At 36.9% G+C, this 17,989-nt stretch overlaps 1 protein-coding gene across 11 annotated transcripts in view; it reads right to left on the bottom strand.

The window, feature by feature from the left end:
- Positions 1-212: 212 nt before the first annotated feature.
- The window catches only part of LOC150091249 (tyrosine-protein phosphatase Lar-like), a 1,641,114-nt gene continuing 1,623,337 nt past the window's right edge, over positions 213-17,989 (bottom strand). For all 11 annotated transcript variants that reach the window (XM_090374921.1, XM_090374965.1, XM_090374991.1 and 8 more), the window contains 2 exons: positions 15,254-15,389; positions 213-1,329 (listed from right to left, as the gene is read on the bottom strand). In XM_090374921.1, the coding sequence (XP_090231047.1) occupies positions 1,261-1,329; positions 15,254-15,389 (205 nt within the window). In that variant the 3' untranslated portion in view covers positions 213-1,260. The remainder of the gene's footprint in view (positions 1,330-15,253; positions 15,390-17,989) is intronic.

Here is a 17,989-nt window from a genome sequence, read left to right as displayed (position 1 = left end):
TACTGTAAAAGGAAATAGGTTTTTACCATTATTCCTTGAGATCCTTTAATAAAATTAAAACAAGTAAAAGGAAGAAACACATTCACTTTCTTATTAGAAGAAAATACAGTTTGTTTAAAACTAGATAGATTTATTTCTTTAAAGTTTTTTTTTTTTTTTTTTTATCAAGGGTTTGCGCAGAAACCCTATTTTCTTGTTTTTAAAAAGCTTTAACATGCAACAAATAGAAGGGAGGTGGAGAACAGTATAGAGAGTAAACAAACATGACAGATGAAACATGTGACCTGATCAAAGTTTAGGAATATGTCTACCTGGCAGTGTTAGGTGCCTCGAACTACAGTCACAGACTTATGCTTAACAAAATGGATCTGTACACAAATTCACAATAACATTGCTTGCAAATGTAAGAGGTAAAAAGGTTTATATCTCTCTAATGTCCTCGGTGTAGAGGATGTAGAAAAGATGGTTAATAACAATATAGAAAACCTGATTTACCCTTTATAGGCTTTATCTGTAAGCCTGATGATAAGATGGCCTGCTTACAATTTCAAGTAGGACCATTATGGTATGCCACAAGGCCAGATAGGCATAAATTAGTCTTTTATCAAGTCCATATAGCTATTTTATGATTGTTCTCAAGACAGCTGTAGACTGTTATTGCGCTCCTTGAATAATCAAGAGCTTTTGAGCTTCACAGCAAGGTGAGGATAATGATTTCATGTAGTATCAACTGCAACAGGATTTCACATTTGGCTGGTTTTTAATGGTTTTGTGAATAGCAGTTCTGGGTCAGAATCACTCTACTAACTTTTTACATCTCCTCTTGCTACGTTATATCCCTTGCAGCATTGTTGGTTTTATTTTCTTCCTTTCTTTCTCCAACCCTCAGAATCAGTGTAATTGTGCTTGTATTAGTAATATCTGAAGGAACTTGACAAGGCCTAAAAGAATGTGGCTTCCTGCCACTTGGAGGGAACAGGAATAGCCATCCCCCTCAGGACCAGGGAAAGGAGGAGGCCGGACAGCACCATATACCCAATTCAACAGGCTCCAGCCTCCTCACATATGGCACAGGGCAAGTCTTGGGGCTTCTGCAGTCTGTATAATTATGCTTCATCACGTAGTCTCTACAAGGCAGAAGGACATTAAGCCCTAACTTGATGCTATCGTTTGAATGACTATACCCTGGTTTTAATCCCATCCAAGGATGAGAACGAACAGCACTGGACACAGTCCTTGAAGCACCATGTGTGGAAGGGGTCAATTTGCATAGTGGTCAAAGGATCCCAGATATTCCAGAGCTGCTCTGTAACAGAACTGGTACTGATCCTGAAAAAAATAAAACAAATAAAATAAATAATAGAATAATAAATTAATTGAATTCAAAATGAAGAAGAAATTAAAATCTATAACCTAAGCTTAGATAAAAACAAGAATGTAAAATGATTAACTGAAATGGAGGCTCTACTGCACTTACATTTCATATGCTAGCTCTGAGAGTCACAAACTGAAAGTCTACATCCAGTTTTCTTTTCAAAGGTTGATTAAAAATTGGTAACACATAAGTAATGTTTATTTTGCCTGTTGTAATGTTTATTATTATTATTAGCTATATGGTGCAAGGAAGCCTGAGGCTTTTGCTGCACCAGCAAAAAAAAAAATATTCCCAATTTAACCAGAGAGAGAGAGAAGTAGAAGGGAATCACCAATAAAGAGAAGAATGATGATATTCAGCTTAGGACCCTGGGTGTGCCAAGCCCATACTCACCAGATGTGAGCCCTTGGGGTTTAGACAAGCATCCTTTTCATAATTAAATGATCAAGTGGCAACTGCTTATATATGTATACATTGTATTTGTCTTTTTTTTTTTTTTTTTTTGTTTGTTTGTTAAAAACAGTTTACAGTTGTATTTTGGCCTAGCAAAAGATGCTGGCAGGAACTCACCCCTTTTATAATTCTAACTGTTTTAGCATAAAGAGTTATTTGGATTGTGCTTTGATTGCCTCTATATTTTTATAATTTTAATTGCCACATATTTTCTCCCTTTCATCTTAACATTAATAAGGATTACAGTATTTGTAATTCTACATCAATACATAATCTTCAGCTATGTTTTGAGATTCACCTAAATCTCATCATCATGAGTAAGTGTGCCTTGTATCAAACCAATCAATGATGGGCATCTGTCAAAGACTTTTTGGGCTGGAGCACTTCCACAAAAATAATGACATGCAACTCTGTATGTTGTGGCAGTTCACAGCTCAAACTCAGATTTTCTACTACATGATATATATATACGTATGTCCAGTGTGCCTAATGCTATCTAAAGATGTGCTAGCTCCTGTCACCTGTGGACTTTGACACACTGCCAACAGCACACATGACAATGTTTAATTGTTGAGTAGTAGCATGCACAGACATTTGAAATGAAATCTAAGCTAACCTAACCACGGTCTAAGAATTAACAAAGCATAAGTGCTGAGAGAACCAACAGGTCTCCTGGGCCCTTACCTAACTGATAAAATAGTTTTCATAAATATAGAAAGAACCCTATATCAGATAATACAGTGCAATCTTGATATAACACAAGTATCTGGCCAATTTTAATACCTGTGTTAAAACACAAAGTATTAAAGATTATATCATTCCCTTTGCATGCATCCATTCTGAAATTGTCATGTCATTTAGTTTGCTGGAACTGATGACAGCAATTTTTTCAGTACATAATTCTTAATAGTGGTCAGATGCAATAAAAGAAGATATTCACTATCACTGATGTAACCACACCATCTCATTAATGCTTTCAAGCACTTCAATTTCTAGTGCTTTTGCCTTACACGAGTCATTCACATTATCTTCTGAGTCACTCCCTATGCCACTGGCCTTCTGTTTTGACTGGCTTCCTACTGTTCACAGATACTGCAATTTCTTCCTCACTCAGGTAATGCATAACTGGAGCTTCCGAATCCATCTCAATCCAAGCAGCCAGGTCATTTGTTCTAAGACTGCCACCAAGTACATTACAGCAGCCTTTGCTTCTTGTTCTGAAAACGCTGCTAATTCAAGGTTGTGATTAGTGATCTCATCTTTTCCAATAACATTTTTTCCAGGAGTTTTCAATTGCTGTTGACCTTCCTTTCTTCCATGCTAATTCAATATTGTATGCAACATCTTTCAGTGTTAATTTTCAGAAATTCTAGAATTAAATTTCTGAGTTCACAATACAAGCAAGTAGTTCACACCACAATAGTAAGCTGCAAAGGCTTGAATAATGACCTGATCCATGGGCTGAATCAGTGCAGTTGTATTCCTTGGCAGAAACGTGACTCCAATCTTGCCATCTTTTGAAGGATGTGCTGGGCAGTGATCCAACAGTAACAGAGCCTTTTCTTCATATTTTTTGGAAAGCAAGTGCTCTCTTACCAATGGTACAAACTCACTTTTAAACCATGATGCAAAAATATCGCTCGTCATCCAACCGTTGGAGCTATTTTTATAAATCACAGGTAGAGATTTCATGATGATATGCTTAAAACATCTGGGATTCAACTTTTACCAATGCACAGTGCTTTAGCTTTCGATTTCCTGTCTTGTTTGCACATGGTAACACAATAATTCTCTCTTTGTTGGGTGCCTTTTTAATATCCAGTGACTTGTCGGCGAGAAGTTTATAGTACAGAGCTGTGCTGTTTTGTTGCAGTTATATGACTGTTCATTTGTGAATTCATCCTGAATCACATTACATAGAAATTCAGGAAATGCTTCTGATGCTGTAATGTCACCAAATGCAGATTCATATACAAGACTAACTTGGGATATCCCATTACGAGCCTTCCATCTCCAAATCCTTCAGAAGCTTTAAATGTGTTGTCTTGACGAAGTAGCCTGTGCTTTCAAAATTATCCCATTTATCAGTAATCCTTCACTATGCTTCTGTAGAAACCATTTTAATAGGCATTGGTCCACGTCACTGTTTTCACAAAGTCTAGTTTTCTTTCTTTGCAGATCTATTTCATTTTCTATGGAGTACTACATTTTGTTTTGGCGTTCAACTCTTTCGATAATCTTTAACTTTTCTTCTTTAACGGCATAATTTTTCCTTTGGTAGCCATTACTTCAGTCCTACTGATTTACTAATTTTGCTGTGTATTTATTTCTGATACCCTAGAATTTACAGTGTTTTGTGAAAACTAAATCAAAACCAAGCTGTCTGGCCTATCATAATGCTGAAGTGAAGTTACATGATTTATCCATAAATCATTTGCCATTTCATGTATATTTTTGTTTAGTTTAGCCCTTGACAATTTTTGCTATTCTGAGTGTAACTTCTAGTCAAAGAATGGATGTCATGTGCTGTTGCTTACAAAAATTTACTTTGTAATTAATGTAATGCATTCGACAAATTATAGCTGTATTTCCCTTCAGAGGTAGCTGTTTGCAATTAGCTTTCCACTGATATACACTTTTATTTCATCTCTAGCTGAGGGGAGAAACTGGGTGTCTAAAGTAATTAGTCTCTGATGATTCCTGTTGTTTACAAAAATACTCTGCAGCTGAATATATCAAAGTGAAATATATATATTTAATTAATTTTCCATCTTGGAAATATGGCAGTAGGATGTACAGTAGATACAAATATATAATATTCACTTTTCCAGTTTCCAGTTTTGTTCATAATTCATTTTGGCAGACATGATCATACCCACATATAATAGAGGAATGTTATATTGAGGTTGCACTGTATATTATTATTATATAATATACAGAATTATGTTTTTTCTTATGTGTCTAGTAAGAATGGTTAGTGTCGAAAGGTCATTTAGTATATTAAAAATAACGAAGACAACACTATACAAACCCCGGGGGCTCACATCTGGTGAGTTATGGGCTTGGCACACCCAGGGTCCTGAGCTGGATATCATCATTCTTCTCTTTCTTGGTGATTCCCTTCTACTTTTGACACTCTCTCTCTCTCTCTCTCTCTCTCTCTCTCTCTCTCTCTCTCTCTCTCTCTCTCTCTCTCTCTCTCTCTCAGGGTTACTTGGGAACTTTTTTTTTTTTTTCCTGGTGCAGCATAAGCCTCAGGCTTCCTTGCATCACATGGATAATAATAATCTGTTGAATGCAAAAGCAGCAGCAAAATGAACTTTAAAGAACTAATTGTAATTTTGCAAGCAGGAAGGTAAGGAAGATGAATTTTTAAATAAATCTAATTAAAATGTTATATATTATTAAATTTACCATTTTTATGCACCAACTTTTCAAAAGTTCATATTGTTTCAATATTAATTAAACTATACATTATAAATAATATTTTTACAAGTAAGGCATTAGCATTTCATGCTAATAAAAATAGATGGAGTCCTACACATTGGGGCCAAAAATTCTAGCTATGCCACTACTGGTCAAAATATTTGCATATTTTGTAGTGACAATTTTCAATCAGAGGAGTATTAACTATAGGTGTATGTGAGAAAATGTAATGGAATATAAGCAAAACAAACTAAGTATACTTAGGACTACTAATAGAGTAAGCTTATCTGCAAAAAGATCTAAAGCTCCCAAACACTTCCTAGTTCATTTCACAAATATACGTGGTCTCAATTCTAATCTCAACGATGTCCATTTCCACTTGCAGTCTGCCAAACTCCATGTACTTTTTCTGACAGAATCTCAGTTGATTCAACTAATGTTCATCTCAGTTGCCCAAATTATTCGCTGCACGATTCCTTTCACTTCAAAGGATGTACTTGTGCATATGTCCGTTCTGATATTCCCTGTCAGAGGCTTGGTAATTTGGAATCTCCACTTTTCGATCTTCTCTGGCTTAAATACTCTCTACCTCATTCTGTCAAATTTATCTGTTGTCTCTACTGTTCTCCCAACTCCACTAATCACGTGCAGCTCTTTGACTTCCTCCAGTCCAACTTTCCTAACAGTGAGGTAATTTTCCTTGGTGACTTTAATGTTCACAACTCCAGCTGGCTTTGTTTTCTAGTCACACCGACCCAGCTGGTTGCGATGCTGAGGCTTTTGCAATTACTAATGACCTCACACAGACTGTTCATTTATCTACCAGAATACTGGACAATCCTAACGCTTGATCTCTTTCTCAAAAACAATCCTTCTAAGTACACGGTCAAAGTGAGTGGTCCTTTAGGCACCTCAGATCACAACTTGGTAATTGTCTCTTCACCAATGGAGCCTTTATCTCATGGCTATTCCCAACCTCGTGTTGTTTGGCATTACAAGAATGCAAAATGGGATGACCTGCGAGATTTCTTTTCTTCTTTTCCTTGGTCAGATTACTGTTTCAAAACTTCTGTCAACATTTGCTCAGATTGTGTCAGTGAAATTATTCTTATAGGAATGGAATCCTTTATTCCACACTCCACTTTAAAATCTCGTCCTTTATCTAAACCTTGGTATTCCAAAAAATGTGCTAAGGTCATTCAGGAGAAGAATGTTGAATATCGTAATTGGCTTGTTTCCAATTCTTCAGTTTCATTTTCCACCTACACCAAAGCTCGGAACAATTGTAAAGCAGTTATTAATCAGTCCAAACTAGATTTTGAACAGGCTAAGAGTAGAAAACTTGCTTCTTGCCCTAATGGTAGCCGAGCATTCTGGTTTCGTGCCAAAGCTATTGGCCGCAACTTTTGCCCATCTCTGCTCCCACCTCTGTCAAAACCAGATAGTTCTGTTGTCACCTCGGCCAAGGATAAAGCTGACCTATTGTGATTTTAAATGTTTCTCACCAACCACGTATTAAAATAAGACACGGAAACTGGAATTGTAAAAAACTATGTATTACTATATATTTACAATTAAAAATAACTTTACAACTAAAAAGGATAAAATACATAAAATATATATATACATCGAATAAAATACATTAAAATACCAGGTTAAGAGCGATAAAACCGACCGTAGCTTTCGAAGGCCCTACCTTCTTCAGCGGTAGCTTCGCTGCACTGCGGTACATCTTAAGTACCAGCAGGTTCACAGTCTAAATCATGTGTTTCATCGCCACGTGTTCTATTCTCCTGTATACTGGGACCGGAAGCGGCTCGGGAGCGCGTCATATGAAATCGTTCATCCCTTCTGAGGATCGTAGCCTCAAAGAGGGGATGAATCCACAAACCTTTGTCTCTATTGGTGTTCTCTGTTGAATTAATCTGCAAACTTTTGAGCCACTTGCGGTCCCAGAACCTATGCGCCCGATCAGTGATGATAGCTTTGTCCGGGAAGATCTGGTGTTGCTTCTCCCAAAAATGCTCGGCCACGGCGGACTTACCATAATCTGCATTCCTTATTGCCTTAGTGTGCTCCCCCAGACGTTCTTTGAGATGGCACTTTGTTTCCCCTACATAACATTCCCCACAAGCCGGGCATTTAATACTATAAACGACCACACTAGCATTCTCTTTTTGAATGGGGTCTTTTACTTGTGACACGATTGTGTGCAGCTTCTGGCCTGGAATCTGCACACAATGCGTCTGATAATTTCTTAGTACCCTAGTTATATGCTCAGTTAAGCCCGGTTAGTAGGGAATGTATGCAGTGGCTATTGGAGTGAAGGGTTCGCCTTTCCTCTGATTTTCTCCAATATACTTTTGTATAATCCTCTGGGGGTAGCCACACTTTGTAAGATCCGCCGTGACACATTCATATTCTTCCTTCCTATCCTCGGAGGTACTACAGTGAGATTTTGCCCTGTCTATTAACGCTCTGACCACACTGTTCCTATGATGATTGGTCTGGGCAGAATTATAGTGTGAGTACTGGCGTTTACACATCGGTTTCCTACAGACTTTAGTTTTTAGTTGTTGGCCTTCTCTACATACCAATACATCTAGGAACTCCAAAATTCCTTCTTCCTCTACCTCCAAGGTAAATTGTATGAATGGGGAGAAGCCATTTAAAAAATTTATGGATGATACATTCTCAATTATTCAAAAGGGGAGTGAAAATGAAGTGTTGAATTTTTTAAATGGCTTCTCCCCATTCATACAATTTACCTTGGAGGTAGAGGAAGAAGGAATTTTGCCATTCCTAGATGTATTGGTCTGTAGAGAAGGCCAGCAACTAAAAACTAAATCTATAGGAAACCGATGTGTAAAGGCCAGTACTCACACTATAATTCTGCCCAATCATCATAAGAACAGTGTGGTCAGAGCGTTAATAGACAGGGCAAAATCTCACTGTAGTACCTCCGCGGATAGGAAGGAAGAATATGAACGTGTCACGGCGGATCTTACGAAGTGTGGCTACCCCCAGAGGATTATACAAAGTATATTGGAGAAAATCAGAGGAAAGGTGAACCCTTCACTCCAATAGCCACTGCATACATTCCCTACTATCCAGGCTTAACTGAGCATATAACTAGGGTACTAAGAAATTATCAGATGCGTTGTGTGCAGATTCCAGGCCAGAAGCTGCACACAATCGTGTCACAAGTAAAAGACCCCATTCAAAAAGAGAATGCTAGTGGGGTCATTTATAGTATTAAATGCCCGGCTTGTGGGGAATGTTATTTAGGGGAAACAAAGCGCCATCTCAAAGAACGTCTGGGGGAGCACACTAAGGCAATAAGGAATGCAGATTATGGTAAGTCCGCCGTGGCCGAGCATTTTTGGGAGAAGCAACACCAGATCTCCCCGGACGAAGCTATCATCACTGATTGGGCGCATAGGTTCTGGGACCGCAAGTGGCTCGAGAGTTTGCGAATTCATCCCCTCTTTGAGGCTATGATCCTCAGAAGGGATGAACGATTTCATATGACGCGCTCCTGAACCGCTTCCGGTCCCAGTACACAGGAGAATAGAACACGTGGCGATGAAACACGTGATTTAGACCGTGAACGTGCTGGTACTTAAGATGCACCACAGTGCAAGGAAGCTACCGCTGAAGAAGGCGGCAAGAGCCTTCGAAAGCTACGGTCGGTTTTATCGCTCTTAACTCGGTATTTTAATGTATTTTATTCGATGTATATATATATTTTATGTATTTTATCCTTTTTAGTTGTAAAGGTATTTTAATTGTAAATATATAGTAACACACAGTTTTTTTAAAATTCCAGTTTCCGTGTCTTATTTTAATACGTGATTGGTGAGAAACATTTAAAATCACAATATGAATTTACCCAACCCCTGAGGCCTGTTTGAAGAAATAAGGCTGACCTGCTAGCATCCCATTTTTCTTCCAACTCATGTATAATGATCTTGGTAAAACACCTCCCACCATTCCCAACATGCTTCATTCAATCCCGCTTGTGGTCTTCCGCCAAAAGAATATCAGAAGGATTTTGATGAATCTTGATGCTAAGAAAGCTCCAGGTCCTGATAGAATTTCTCCACTTGTTCTCGAAACCTGTGCTCCTGAACTTACTCCGAACTTACTCCTGTTCTTTGCTGCCTTTTTTCACTTTCTTATTCCAACGGTCTTTTTCCTTCTGCTTGGAAATTTGCTCATATCCAGCCAGTTCCCAAAAAGGGTGACAAATCTCTTACATCCAATTATTGTCCCATTGCAATTACTTCTACTCTTTCTGAAGTAATGGAGAAATCAATTAACCGCCAACTCTTAAACCACCTAGAAACCTTCCATCTGATCAACGATCATCAGTAGTATTCCGTTAGTGTCGATCCACTGGTGATATTCTGGTTTATGTTACCCATTTATGGACAAATTCAATGGAAGAGTTCAGTGAAACACAGGCAGTTGCTCTAGACATCTCAAAGGCTTTCGATCGTGTTTGGCATAAAGGTCTTCTAAACGAGCTTCCATCTTATGGTTTGCCAACTGTTTTTTGTAATTAGTTATCCAGTTTTCTCTCTGATCGCTCATTGAGGGTGATGGTAGATGGTTCTCTGTCTTCTAAGTTCTCCACTAATGCTGGTGTCCCCCAAGGTTCAGTTCTTTCCCCCACTCTTTTCCTCTTTTATATTAATGACCTTCTTCCATTGACTGGAAATCCTATCCATAGTTTTGCTGATGATAGCACATTGCATTCCACTTTCCATTCTGAGAAACCTTGCCCTGCTCAATCAGCTTTAACTTTTTGAATATCCGCTACCAATTCCTTAAATGCAGATTTTCAGGTAATTCTCCAGTGGGGCAAAGACAACTTAGTTGATTTCAACCCTTCTAAAATTCAGTCTTGCCTTATCTTGCAAAAAGGGTTCTTCTGCTCCTATCTTATCTTTGGTGACACTCTGATCTCTAGGCAAGTTGATATAGCTCTTTTGGGGATTATCTTTACTTCTAATCTCTTGGCACAAGCACATTACAAATATTGCTCCCTCTGCATCCAAAAAAACTTGGTTTTCTCGTTCGCTCTCGGCGTTACTTTTCTTCCAAACAGCTGTTCACTCTGTACAAATCGCAAATTCGCCCTACCCTGGAATATTGTTCCCACATCTGGGGCGGTGTCCCCAAAACCTCTCTTAGGCTTCTAGATTCCATTCAAAAGAGGGCAGTTAGGTTAATTAATGACTCATCTCTAAGAGAGTCTCTCCACTCGCTGTCTCATAAATGTACTGTTTCTGCTGCATGCCTTTTCTACAGATACTTTCATGGGCACTGTTCTTCTGAATTGTCTTTATAATTCCCGCTCTCTTTTTCAAAACTCTCTGAACATGTGCTGCCACCAGACAAAATTCATTTACTGTCCAACTTTAAACTCACAGAACCAACTTTTCATCATTCAACTGCTGTTTTCTGGAACAACTTTCCTTCATATGTCTTTCCTGAAAATTACAGTCTGCAGAAGTTCAAGACTAATATCAACAAATGTCTTCTCAACCTCCAACCCAAGCACGGTACTAAGTACTATAGGTTCTGATACCTCTCTTGTTTGGGGTGTTCACATAAAAAAAAAAAAAAAAAAAAAAAAAAAAAAAGTAGCAGCCAGCAAAAAAAAATACAAAAAAAAACAAATAAAAATAAAAAAACGTTCTTGTTCATACTCTGGCACTACCAACAGGTCAGAGGAGTTTACAATAAATTACAAATACAATTATTAATATTAATCATAACTGCTTAATATGATTAATTATTAATCATATTAAGCAGTTATGCAGGCTTGAACCATCGTCCACTCAAAAAAGCATTTACTACTACACTCTTCCTTGTGACTATTCAGCTATGTCAAGCCTAATGGGTACACATAAAAATCTTTGTTTGGAAAATATGTCATGTTAAAAATAGGAAGTTAGAAAATGAAAAGAAATATACATAAACATATGTAATTTATGCTCTATTTTATCAAAAAAATACAAAATGGCAGAAAATCATGGATACACTAAGCATTCCAGTGCCAGGATGTCAAATTAAATGCAAGAAAATACTAATTGATAAAGCAGCAATTGAACTGAGTGATAGCTTAATAAGTTACTACAACATACATAGCCCAAGCCTTGATGTGTGAACCTGGAGACCACACATCATATTGTTATTAGTATTGGCAAATAATTCAAGAAAGCAAGCTAAAATATCATCAGCTAAAAAAATACTTCCCATTTCACCTATCCATCCTCTTAACTCCAATAGTTTATCTAGTACCTCTTTGAATTTATTCAAGATATCCACTTCCACAATAAAAGTTTGTGCCAGCAGTCAACCACCCACTGGCTAAAGGCAAACTTCTGTACATCTGTTCTAACCACATCCTCAATTTGAATTTATGCCCCATGTGTGTAGTGTGCAAAAAGAAGAATCCAATCAGCACTGAGCTTGCTCAATCCATTTAAGTCTTAAACACTGCAATCAGATCACCTTGTAGGTATGCCTAGTCTCCAGATACTGCGTTTCAGAACTGAAGCCTTTCTTGATACACATTTTTGTTTCCCTCACCAATTTCTTTGCCCTTCTCTGTACCTGTTATGGCAGCTCTACATACTTCCAAAATTGAGGCTTCCAGAACTGTGTGCAGCACTCATGATGTGGCCTGACCATTGCCTTATACAAAGGGATAATCATCACCTCCTTAACCCTGCTATCAAAATTACTGTATATCACTGACAAAACTGCATGAGCTGTCCTGCAGCTTGTGTGCACTGCTCAGAGAACTTCATATCTGACTGCACAATTATCCCCACATCTTTTTCATTTTCTACTACCCTGGGTGTAGTACCACAGTTGGTACATTACTCTGAGATTAGTGCTATTCATGTGTAGTACTCTGTATTTGTCAGTGTTAAACTTCAATTACCATTTCTCAGCTCATCATGCTACGAGGTAGAATGACTAACATATAGGTTAGTGCAAAAGCATCATTTTAATGTAGCCATCTAACAAAGTAGTTTAAACTATGTATATAAAGTGCTTAGCATCATAATACACAGCCATTTCTGAATAAACAGAAAATTTTTAAGGTGGCATCGTTTTAGGTTATATCTCATATTGTGAATACCTTCACAACGAGTTGCCATGATATTGCACTACTTCGAATAAGTAACGCTTCACCTAAGGAGAAGACTAGTGTTACTTATTCTCAGATAGGTACCACCACCCAGACAGCACTGTTTCAGGGCTATTTGGCCCTTCGTCAGTGTGTGGCCCACTCACTAACAATGTGGCCCACAAACCAATGTTGTGGAGGTCATTCAGAATGCTGTATCTCCAGGTAGTGTCGAAGGATTTTTCTATGTGAAGATTAATCATAATTAGATGTGCTTCCTTAGAAAAGCTTTGCGAATATTTCCCTCTGCTTTTGTCATGAGATCCAGTGTTGATCTATTTTTACGAAAGCCGTATTGATTTATGTTTAGTATTTTATATGTTTCCAAGAACCAGGTTAGTCGGTTGTTCACCATTTTCTCCAGGGTTTTCCCAAGGCAACATGTTAGAGATATTGGTCGATAATTTGTGGGAATCTTATGATCTTTGCCAGATTTGGGGAAGGCAATTACTATAGAGTGATGCCAGGAGTTTGGATAATAGTTTTCTATATAAATTCCATTGTATAGTATAAGTAATGTATTTAGAGATTTTTGACTAAGTTGTTTTATCATTCGATAACAAATGCCATCAGGTCGTGCAGCATTCTTCTCGACTTAGCCAGAGCATTTTGCAATTCTTCTATGTTAAAAGGTTGGTTATATGGGAGATGTAGGCTGGTATTAAAGTTCAGTTTGTATTTTTCAGCTACAGATTTGGTTTTCTGAAAGGATGGAATGTATGCTGATAAGGCTGGCACACATTTGCAAAAGTAGTTACAAGAATGTTTGCAATTAGAGTTAGTGATATCCTGTTCATTCCAGCTTATTAGTGGAATAAATTTCCCATTAAGTTTTTTGATTTTGTTCCATGTAATGGGTATCTGTATTTTTGTTAAAATTGTGGAGGTGAAACATCCATGATTCCTTCCTACTCCTATGCTGGATATATCTGGCTCTAGCTTTTTTAAAATTTATGAGATTGATGGAGGCGGGATACTTTCGGAAGAGATTACAAGCCTTATTCTTCTCTCTTTTTGCTCTACTGCATTCATAATGCCATTGTGGCATATTTATGATAATTTTCCAGAAGACCGAGGTACTGTAGCTTCAGCTGTAATTAAATTTGATTTGTGACATGAGTTACAGCATTGTCTATAGGCTGAGTGGTGTTTGTTCATCTATTGTCGCGAGTGTTCCATATTTTGTCCAGTCAGCTTTATGGAATCTCCATCTTTTTTGACCATTGTGATGTGAAACATCATTCATTAATATTTTGCAGACCACAGGAAAATGGTTGCTATTCAGGGGATTATTCAAGTTCGTCCACTCAATAAGTGGGTATAAGGCTGGTGAACATATGGAAATGTCAATTGCAGAGGTTGTTCCGGTGGGAAAATGGATGTATGTCTCGACTCCAGTATTCAGGAGCGAGAGATTTTGCTCTTCCAATAATTTTTCAATCAATTTTCCCTGTTTGTCTTGGTGGTGAGATTCCCACAGGGGATGATATCCATTAATATCACCCATGATAACGACCAGGAGTGGTAGCTGGGTTACTAATGCTTCAAGATCTGCATATGCATACTCTTGATTTGAGGGAAGGAGAATGTAAAGTGGATTGAGACTTGTACTGCAAATGTTTCCAAAGATGTTTGTAGTTGGAGGCATTTACACAGAATTCTGGAGGCAATTAAAATAGCCACTCCACCATGAGCTCCACTGGAAGGAAATTGGTCTTGTCTATAGGTACTGTGACGGTTCACTGTATGTTTACCTGTGGAGTTAGGTTAGTTTCTCTAAGGCAGACACCTACCAGATGACATTTATCAATTAAGTCACGAATGTCATTGATGTTACTGCTTGACAATTCCACATTATTATATTATTATTATATGCATTATATTGGCTTTGTATTTGTTTGTCTTTTTGGGAATGGTGGTCTGCTTAGATTGTTCAGGCTTTTTCTCTTTTCTGGGGAAAAATGGACGAATGTCCATCTCTTCCTCGGCATGTATCTCTAAGATTGGTTCCTCTGAAACTTCTATTTCATATGTATCCATATGATCATGGACAGAGGGTTTGTTTCTGTATCCATGTCTTTAAGATTTGTGGTTAGCTGCGACGTGGAAGACACATTTGCCAGAATTATAACTGGTGTATTAATGGCTTGATTTGAAATTGGCGTTGAGAATGACTTTACTGATGAAGCTAAGATTGAGCCAGCTGAATCAGCTATAGAGATATTGGGAGGAACCGTAACATTAGTTTGAACCGCAGTAGTAGTGGTGGTGGTAACAGCAGTTATCTGTTTATGCTGTTGGACAGTTGCTGCATATGAGCATGTTACCGTAATTGGTGATATTTGTTTCTTTGCTTCAAGATAGGTAACTTTATGCTCAGTTTTGTACTTCTGAATCATTTTTTCTCTTTTCCATGTTTCACAGTCTTTGGAATAAGCCGATTGATTACCTCTACAGTTTGGACACTGTAAAGACTGTGCAGAACATTCAGTATGGATATTATCTTTAGACCCATACGAAACACACACAGCAATCCCAGGGCCGGATTTAAACTTGTTGTGGCCTTAAGCTATAACATGTATGAGGCCCTTCTCTCTCTTACAGTTCACCTGTGACAATATTAAAAAAGGATTTTTTAAGATGGAGTGAGGCCCATCTTAAAAAAGGCAATACTACTAAAAATTTTGCTCAGGTGCCCAAAATTTTGGATACCTGAGACCAAACGGAAATAATAAAAATGGTAAAGAATGTAATTTCTCTTTTATGATTAAATGACTGTCACCACTTACCTCTGCCTGTACCATTCCAGGCCGTTGTGTGCGCAGTGTTCTGACTGTCTGGAATAAATCTACTACTCCTTCATATTGCATCCTTTCCAAGACTATGCTAAGAGTGATAAATACACCAGTCCTTCCAACACCAGCACTAAGGTGAAAAATATGCAAATAATTGAAGTATTAGAAAGGAGATGCATTGCTGCTCGTGACTAATTAAATATATCATTTACTATAGCAAGATTACATCCTTCAATCCAGAAACACCTCACTCAAAAGTAGTTTTGACGGAGGTGACAACCAGTGATTTATGGTATTACTAATTAATGAAAGCTAATTAAAATAAAAAAATAAAGTAAACCCTTGATTTTACAGACAAAAAAAAATAACTGGCACCAGAGTAGTTTGAATATGATTATGAGAAATGGGAAAACTGGGAATGAACTCACAAGTCACAGTAGTCTGCAATAAGCATCTCAGCCCATTTATAAATATGATTGCTATCATATCATTAAGTGGTAATCTGTGTCCTGTTTTTTTTTTTTTTTTTATAATTATAACTTCCCTTACGGTGTACCATCATGGCCCCTAATAAAATTAGTGAAAAGCATGTTAAACTAGTGTGTCTGTTTCTGTTGTCATTGAGAGTATGACATGAAAAGAAGCTGTGTCAGATTCAGTTTTAAGGAGTCTGAATAAAGTTCTTCCAGGCACCACTATACAGTCATGGTAAATTACCTTCTACAATTATGTACTGTCTAGAGCAGGGCTTCTTAAACTTTTTTCATTCACGACCCCATTTATGATTGCGAGTTTCTTGGCGACCCCATATAAATATAAAAGAAAGATAAATTAATATTTTTTGATGATTTATTTATTAGGTAACAATATACATATACATATGAAAATATATAGTTTTAGAATTCATTTTGAAACATACAAAAATCTAAAATTAAAAATTGCACAAAAAATTGTATTTATTATAGTTACAAAAATTATATGCCCTATTTTTCATCAAAATTGCATTTTTTGCAATAACATAAATAAAAGGGGATTCTGACCGTTTTAGTTCGCTCGAATATATTCGAACGCAGTCGTTGAGTGGTAAGTATTAAATTAAAATTAAAGTAAAAAATTTAATGAGATGGATGTGCCTGTTTTTTATTGCATAACAAATTAAATCTTGGTGGAATGTTTGACACTGCTGGACGTAAGACCTCTTCAACATTTTTTAGCGCTGAACGATACTGGGATTTAATATGTGTTAAAGCTGAGAAAGTAACTTCACATAAATATGTGGTGTTGAATGGCAGAAGTACATTTAACGCCATATCAGCGATTGTGGGAAATTCAGTTCTAGTTCCGATCCAGAATTCAGTCAAGGACTTTTTTTGAAATTGTAGTTTTAAGTTTGAGTCACTCGAAAGCTCAGCAAATTCCTCTTGAGCTTTAAGTGGCAGGTGATCAATCTCACTTAAGCCAATCCAAAACGGCTTTTGAATCCAAACTATTTTTTGGAAATCAATATTTAATATAAAATATGTACGGAACTGTGTTTCTAGCGCCTTTAAGTGATCTACAATAATTTTTGCAATAAAAGTTTTACAATGAATTTTCTCGATTATAAAATTGTCGACACTGGAAAACATTTCGAACGAATTTTTTTCTACCCTACTTTTCCAAATGTTGATCTTTTTGATAAAACTTTCAATTTTATCATTCGAAGTAAATATATCGCAATTTTTTCCTTGGAGAGACAAGTTGAGATCGTTTAATTTCGCAAAAATATCTGACAAATAACACAGCTTGGATAGCCATAAGTCATTTTGAAAAAAAGCAGCAAGTTCACATTTTCGTTCGGTTAAAAATATTTCGATCTCGTCCTTTAATAGCAATAATCTTCTTAAACTTTGACCTCTTGACAACCATCTTACTTCTGCATGTAATAATAAAGTTGTGTAGTTGGAATCCGTATCCTTACAGAGATTTGAAAATAAGCGGCTGTTAAGGGCATGGCTCTTAATAAAATTTATAATCTTAACAGCATCCTGAAGCACATCGTTCAATTCTGGTGCTAATTTTTTTGCTGCAAGGGCCTCTCGGTGAATAAGGCAGTGAGTAAAAGTTATATGATCATAATGAGCAGCTTGAAAAAATGATTTAAAACTAAAATTTTTGCCGGTCATCGCTCTTGCACCATCTGTGCATATTCCACAGCAATTTTTCCATTCTAAACCTTCAGTTTTTAAAAATTCGTCAACTTTACAATATGTCTTTCCCTGTAGTATGGTCTTCCATAGGACGACAAAATAACAATTCTTCCTCCACGCTTTCTTTATAAACGTACCTGACATATACTAACAACTGAGCCAATTTAGTAATATCAGTTGTTTCGTCCAACTGAATTGAAAATTTTGGGCTTTCTTTAATTCTTGTAATAAGTTGCACTAATTGGTCCTTGTTAATATCAGAAATTCTATTCGAGACAGTGTCGTTCGACAAAGGAATTTTTCGAATATCATCGCCATATTTACTTCCATGTAGTATTTCTACCATTTTAATAGCAGCAGGTAATACAAGATCTTCTCCAATGGTGAACGGCTTTTTATTTTTAGCAATACAGTATGAAACTTCATATGACGCTAGTAAACATTTTTCACTAATGGTTATAAATTTTTTAAAGGATTTTTTTTCTTTATTTAAAGATTTATACAGTCTTTCAAAATATTCTTTTGGTTTATTGACATACGA

Source organism: Mastigoproctus giganteus, chromosome 1 (genome assembly GCF_048544385.1).
Source record: "Mastigoproctus giganteus isolate SK-2022 chromosome 1, ASM4854438v1, whole genome shotgun sequence".
In the NCBI taxonomy this organism is placed as follows: domain Eukaryota; kingdom Metazoa; phylum Arthropoda; class Arachnida; order Uropygi; family Thelyphonidae; genus Mastigoproctus; species Mastigoproctus giganteus.
The sequence above is the reverse complement of the archived record's forward strand: the minus strand, read 5'-3'. Positions and strand labels throughout refer to the sequence as shown.